Raw genomic sequence first — 7,551 nt, forward strand, 5'->3', positions numbered from 1 at the left:
ACATTTAAGTATTTTCCATTGAGATAGGCTTTTTAAAAAAACCCTTTAATCAATTTATATTAATTGATTTAACATATGGCATAAAATCTTCATTATAGTTATTGATTGATGACATTTGGGCATTCTCTTACATACACCTTAAGATAACCTTTTGGTTATATTTTAGCATAACTCATAGGTTCTTGTAATTGACTGTTGCCGGTATCACTGTGATCTTTATCTTTCATTTTTTAACAAAACATAATATAATGCTTATTGTCAAGTAAAGATTCTTATAGGCTAAAATATTGAAATAATTTATCAAGAGTTATAATTTTGCATAAACATTTCATCATAGAACAAAAAAAATTTAAAATTTTTAAAAACAAACACAAAGGTATGTACCATTAATTATTAAATATTAACTAAATTTTACACAAAGTACACAATAATTTAAACTTGTAATTCTCCTAATTTATACAATACTGATCTGAGATACTTGTAACTATTTTATTAGAATAACTCAGTAGGCCATACAGTTATCAAGTTATAATGTTGTATAATACCAAGAATCACATGTTAAACCGGATAGACAAATAAAAATATAAACAATTCAAACTATTATTCAAGAAAAACAAATACAATTATTCAACAACATGGTGCAAATATAATATAACATAAAGAACATAATCTTAGGAGTTTACTGAGTTCCATTTTTCTCACCTGAAATTAATTTAATATTTATGAATTTATGTTATCATTTTTACAAAAATATAGAGAAAAACAAGGTGACAAATTGAAGTCTGAAGCTATAATGTTTTTTGATAAAATTAATTGGAAACTAAATTGTATTATCAATAAATTAATTCAATGAATTCCTATGGATTTTACAAATACTTTTACAAAAATATACTTAAAATGTTACCTTTTAATTGACCTGCACTCGTATAAGAGTCATTGGAAATTGATTGAGCATGTAAATTGGTAACATTGGTTGCAATCATGTCAATATGAGTTTTCAAAGAAATCATCTAAAACACATTTAATTTAGTTAAAACAATTTATAAGATAATTTAAAATCAGTATAACTGTACTTTTGAGTCAACTTCCTTAAATGATTTGGTAAATTTAATTTCAGTTGATTTGCATTCACTTTCAATTGTTTTTACTTGGGCAATTAACTGTTGACGGTCCTCTTTTAACTTCTCGATATCCACCTGTATAATTTATAAATTATTTTAGATAGGATATTATAAATATAATGTAATAAAATGAAACAATCCAAAATTAATATAAAATCATAGACTTTGAAAAAGTTAATTTCTTACTCGATCATTTTTTTGATCTGAAGAGAGCCAATCAATTTTACTTGTAAGTGTTTGGTTCATTGATGTGATATTGGATTTAATATCATCAATTAGCCTATGTAACTTTTCAGATACATTGTTGATCTTAGTTTCATCAGTCTTGACAATACCAGCATTATTCAAGCTTTTCTATTTGTTATAAAATAAAATATATCATTATATTTTTACGGTACAAGTAAATTCACTCATTCTATTGTTACTTTAATCATATTTAGCATATTTTAATATACATACTAAATATAATACATAGTTTATGCTTGATTTATTTTTAGGGTTAATAAATAAAAATTTGTAAGTTAAATGATAAAATATATCCTATAAACATTATCACATAAAAAAAAAAGAGCAACTGCTCAAAAACATTAAATTAGATATAGGATACAAATTAATAATATATTTCCTAATGAGCATATAGATATAAAAACAACTAGAAAGGACTTTATTTTGGTTTTGCCTAAACTGACTGTTATAACCTGCATTTTTACATGTTGTATATAATTGTAAGACTAGAAAACTATAAACATACTAAAAAGGTCAAACATTTGTAATTACATACTTCAATTGAAGTAATGTTTGCTTTCAATGTTGTTTGGTATGACAGCAATGAACTAACAGTATCTTTAAGCGATTTTACACTAGTACTCAAGTCTTGGTAGTTGCTGCCGAGTTGAGCCACTTGTGGTGATAATTCTTTCGAAGCATCTGAAGTTAATAATATGCCCGTTTTTTCTTTGATATTTTTCTCAACCATAGACAATCTGGTACCCAAAAGAGTGATCTGCAATTTAAATCAACTTGAATAAAAAAGAAATAACAAGCAGTATGCGTTTAGTGGTTAATTAGAAAATATAAATTAGGAAGCCCAACGCTAGTGGATTTCGATTATTAATGATGGCAAAAAACCAAACTCACCTGAAGCGTTAAGTTGGTTATTTGTCCATCGTAAACAGTCAGCCGTTGATTTATAACCGTTTGATTTTGTTGCAATTGTTTCGAAATCGCATGACATTTTTGTAAATCATCGGGAACTCCACGATTACCGGCGGCAACTATTCGAAAAAGTCAAAAAAAAAAAAAAAACAAACATTAAACATTCAATTCGTAAGTAATCGGTACACAGTAATAGTAAAACATGTAATGCCACAAATCAGCCAAAGCGTAGCGCAGGATCTCGTAGGAGGGAAAGTTTCGCGGACGATCAGCACGAGGGAACGAGGTGAGAAAAAAAGGATCCACGAGCCGAGCGTCGTATTACGACAGAACACCGTGGGCGGGCGCAGTTGCTTAGTACTGTTCCATTCCCCTTTCCCACCTTGGTCGAGCTGCGTCTGCAGGTGCACTTGGATCTTGTGTATGTCGAGGAACGTGTACGTCTCGAACACGACCCACACGATGCAGCCGAACGTCAGGAACATCCGAAACGCGCTGCACCACGTGTTCGTGATGAAGGTGCGCTTACGCCTGCGAGTGATCTGCCGCCGCAGCTTAATCGGCGTCGGGGCCCGGGACGACGAACACGAATCCGAGTCAGACGAGCACATGAGCCTGCGGTTCCGGTTAACGCCGCCGATCGCGGTGCCGCCGCCGGTCAGCGCGTCCAGTTCCTTCCGCTTGCGCATTTTCTTGCCACCGGCCGCGGCCGACGATCTCCTGCTCACGTCGCTGCTCATCTGTGCGCGCAACTCACGGGGCCCCGGCGTTCACGCCGACCACCGCATGACGACGCGTTCCGACCGCCGCCCTGTCTCTATCTCTCGCTTCGGGTACTTAGTCCGCTGGTCGTCCGGTACACCGCGGGACCGACGGGCGGGCGTGTGCCGGGAGCGATACGCACTTCAACCCGAGGCCATATCGCTGCGCGACCGACGTCAATTATAATAATACTACTGGCCCGCGGTCGAACAAGTGAACGGCCGTCGTCGGCGCAGCGCTCGTTCGGGGTGGAGTTTACCCGACGCAAGTGCAGTGCACGCGGTCTGATCAATAGTTTTCCTCTCGCACCCCATCCCACTACCCTCCGGCCATGGGTTTTATCAATGATGTCCCCACGCACACGGGGCACCATCGCTTTCCTTGTGGCGTAAAAACTAATGTAATCTCCAACCACAGATCGAGAATAACAAAGCGCTTCAACCGATAGTATTCGACGCGTCAGATCAAGATTGAAATTTCAACACAAATGGAACTATAGTTTTCAAGAATACTATAAAAGTGTTGTACTCATTTTAGGAGGCAATCACGAATTCATATGATTTAGAGGAGTACGTTAAAAAAAGAAAACAGTTGGTCAATACTTAATGAGCGATTTTCTCTAATTCGTCTGATTTGCTAAAATATCTAAGAATGATCGTGCGTAAGACGCGTATTTTCAATATTATAGGTATAAATTTACCTATTTAAAGTTAAAAACTAAATTGTGTTAGGTTATAACATTTAAAATAACAGCGTACTATTAAAATACCAAATTATGAGCTGAAACCCATTGCAAACGGCACCATAAAAGTTAAGATAATTTAAGTATATAAGACAAAATTCCTCAAAACTATGCCCAAAAACGAAATGAATAAACGATAAAAATAAAGGATTAAAAAAACTCTATGAACTGTAAAAGATGCTTTGTTGGGACAAAAAATTAAAATGGATAAAAACGCAAACACAACAACTGTATTTCGATATAACTGTTGTTCAATTAAATACACACAATTCTTTGCCACATGTGACAGTCTTATATGCAAAAATGGTTAGTAATTCAAACAAAATGTACGAAATTCTAATAATCTACAATACATAAAATTAACAAAGGAAGAGTAATCAGCTATTGCTAACAAATGTTTATACTGCACTAACTTGATCAATTGATCATGAAAATAAAGTCTATAAAATACATATATGAAACAGATTTCTTAATCTTTTAATACAAAATAATTGGATAATGTCTAAATTCTATAAATATTTCATTGAACATAATTTTTAAACTTATATAATATATAAATAATGCTATAAATTTAATAATAAATCAGATTATTTTTTCATTTTTAAATGTATTAATAAAAATAATAAAATACATTAATTATATTAACATACTGATATATTGGTCAGTAAGAACGATACTTAAGTTACGACTGACCTTTTTTTAAATGACACTCTATAATGTCCACCTTTAATTATTTAAGTCAATTTTTGTTTTAATTAGGTATGTGAAAAAGAAAAATAAAGTTGAAAATATGATTTATATTAACATAAGCACTTGAATCAAATACAAAAAATAAATATTTGAAGATATTAAAAAAAACTTTTTATTATAGAATAATGCTATGCTTTAAGCTAAATACACAACCTACACATCTATATATCTGATCTATAAATCTGTTAATATTTATAAATATTTTTCTATACTATTCTCATATTAGAAGTAAAATAACAAAATGGAAATATTTCTAAGAAATACTTGAGTATATTATTTGATTTTAAAATAAAATAAAATAAAAGCAGTTTTAAGGATTATTTGTGAATAATGTATTTTATATTAATACAGTTACAGTCATGTGTATATATATAGTATACAACTGAATAGGCATTCAAATTTTACTTAAAAAAATGGTGGGGCTAATACAAATTTAAACAGCCTTGAACATTCAATAGCCAAAAAGGTAATTGTTTATATGAAAACACATAAAAATATAATGGTGTATTGAATTGATACTTTTTAATATTGGTGAAGTAATAATGAATAAGATTGATTGTGTTAATGTTATGAAATCTATGCGCGACAAAAGCGTGAAGCCGTTGTCAATTGTTACACTATTTCATCATTGCTATAAGTTGAATTATTGTTTGAAAATAAGCTTGATTATCTTAGTCATAATATGGCCTATATTGAATATTTTTTCTATCGAAATAAATTTTTCTTTAATCACGTATATTTTTAATATTCACATAATTATCAAATTGTATATTTGTACATTGGATACAAAATAGAATGTATAATTTGATATAGAAAATTAGTATTTTATTAAAATACATTTAGTACACTGCAATAGTACTTTAATTTAATTATCTGGACAAGACATAGAAATCATGCAATAGAAAAAATGTTTACTAGATAAACAAAATAAATTATATGTGTGATACCTTTTATTAACCTATTATACATAATAAAATTTTTATAAATATCAGACCTCATGTACCCCAAAATTTTGACTCCTTATGGTAACAAAAATGTGGTTGAACCTCAAAATAAAAGAAATCTATGAAAAATCATAGTTTATTCCAAAAATTATTTAATACTATTTATTTAAAGCAAAGATAAAAAGGTTTTTTATACATTGAATAAAAATTGTTTGAAATACCTAATCTTTTAAAATTAAATTATTTTCATAAATACTGTTTGCTATATTATAATTTTTATAGTGGACCTTGTTATTCTTAAATACAAATTCTAATAGTCAATTCTCAAATTGCATATGATTCATCTATTAGCTATTTTTGATAAGAAGACCATTGTAGACAATTTTTTTTTATAGTAATTATTATTAAAACTAAAATTATAGTTTATTCAGAATTAGATAAAATTTAATACGTTTTTGAATTTAACATAATCAGTTTATTTCTCATCAGTAATAAATTAAAATGTACCAAAATATAACGTCTGTGCATTAGTTTCATTTTTTTTTTTTTTTTTATTAATTTTACTATTTTTACTTAAGAGTTACATAAGATAAAATTAAAATTGTAGATTTTATTTTGAAAATTCAAATATTTTTTTACTAATATACTCGTATAAGGTGAATAAATATTTGAATAAAACTTATTTTTAATACATCAAGTTATCTATAAATAGGTAAAAATTCAAATGTAATTAAACTTAACACAGAATTAGTTATTTGGAAAGCTATAAAAGTAGATTTATATAAAAAATACAGTTTCAAATATGAATTTATACAGTTAACATAATATGTATGCTGATAATATATATTAAAATAATTTGTAATAAATAAGTAATAATAAAATTTTTAATTTTTTTTTTTTTATATGTTCTTATAGAGATAACTATGTTGCATACCTACTTTAACTGAGTATTAATAATTTAAATTACTAGATGTCAGATAGTAAATATAATTTAGTAAAATAGATTTCATTATTCAATTGTTTTTATACAAGGTTGAAAAATAATGGCAATAAAAGAATCTTTGTCAGATAGTTAAAGCTTATTTAAATAGCTATCAAATTTACCATTAACATTATGACAAGTGTATATAGTAAGACTTTAGTAATCCACAATAGAAATATTATGTGGAAGAAAGGAAAAACGATGGTTATTTTAGATTAAACGCACAGCGAAATTGTTAAACAAAATTCAGTCAAAGAATCTTACTTGTAACTATAGTATGATTGAATTTATCCAATTCATTTTGTAAAGCGTTGATGAACCAACTCATAGTAAGTAGCCAAATGATGAGCACAGATAGGATAAAGAACACACACAAGGTGCGTAGGGGACATTTTTCGAATGTCACTTTTTCTGTAAACTTATCACGACTGCCAAACCTAAATGGGATAAACAAGGGTAATTAAATAAAAACATTAGATTACGACGATTGAAAAGTGCCCCAGATGGGGGACAGTAATCAGCAGTACTTTCTATATCTCTTCTTCCTGGGCGAAGTCAATATCAAAGGCGGGACGTGCGTGGACGAGCTGCTCTCGGTGTCGGACATGTCTAACAGCTGCTGGTAGCTTTTATTTGAAACGTTGGACTGTTCCATTTAGAGAATAACATGATAGTTGAGTGTTGTATTGTAATTACTCGGGCGCGTCAACGAATTACCGAAGATAATATACTAAATTGATATCGCGTTCAATTGTCAAACATTTCACATAATGTTATTATTTCGACAAGACACTCAGCAGTAGACACGTTCTTCAAATTTCAAGGTGGTATATGGATTTATCATATTATTCTAACTTGCAAATTTACTGTAACGAATGTGTGATAACGCTTATCTAGCTGATAACACTGTCGCGTCCCACGTAATTAGATAACAATAATACTATAGTCACCCCTGCATTACATATATGCACGAGTGTGCAACGATTATAGGGTTGCCATACGTTCCGGCTTAGACGTTTAGAGGAAATGTAGAATTGTTTATTTATTTTAATGTCGACCATTTTATCTCAAAGTACATTTTTAATCGTAATCGAT

General features: G+C 29.9%; 1 protein-coding gene across 2 annotated transcripts; it reads right to left on the reverse strand.

The window, feature by feature from the left end:
- Window positions 1–293: 293 nt before the first annotated feature.
- On the reverse strand, window positions 294–7,323 carry LOC112689458. 2 transcript variants are annotated; one of them, XM_025563178.1, is made up of 8 exons: window positions 6,984–7,323; window positions 6,721–6,893; window positions 2,259–2,395; window positions 1,903–2,124; window positions 1,308–1,475; window positions 1,074–1,196; window positions 905–1,010; window positions 294–702 (listed from the first exon to the last, which is right to left on the reverse strand). In XM_025563178.1, exons 1-8 carry the CDS (start codon window positions 7,109–7,111, stop codon window positions 680–682), a joined length of 1,080 nt encoding a protein of 359 aa, XP_025418963.1. In that variant the 5' UTR covers window positions 7,112–7,323; the 3' UTR covers window positions 294–679. The 2 variants fall into 2 exon arrangements, with proteins under 2 accessions (XP_025418963.1, XP_025418962.1); XM_025563177.1 differs by lacking the exons at window positions 6,721–6,893; window positions 6,984–7,323 and adding an exon at window positions 2,659–3,774.
- Window positions 7,324–7,551: the final 228 nt, after the last annotated feature.

Source organism: Sipha flava, unplaced genomic scaffold, assembly GCF_003268045.1.
Source record: "Sipha flava isolate LNK unplaced genomic scaffold, YSA_version1 444_pilon_pilon, whole genome shotgun sequence".
NCBI classification, from domain to species: Eukaryota; Metazoa; Arthropoda; class Insecta; order Hemiptera; family Aphididae; genus Sipha; species Sipha flava.

Bases quoted from the DNA above. Each gene is read 5' to 3' on its own strand.
- LOC112689458 (XM_025563177.1), bottom strand. From the start codon at position 3,016: ATGAGCAGCGACGTGAGCAGGAGATCGTCGGCCGCGGCCGGTGGCAAG. The intron at 1,197-1,307 runs GTAAGAAATTAA...TAAATTATACAG, and splicing joins CAGATCAAAAAAATGATCGA to GTGGATATCGAGAAGTTAAA. The intron at 703-904 runs GTAACATTTTAA...AATTAATTTCAG, and splicing joins GAGTGCAGGTCAATTAAAAG to GTGAGAAAAATGGAACTCAG.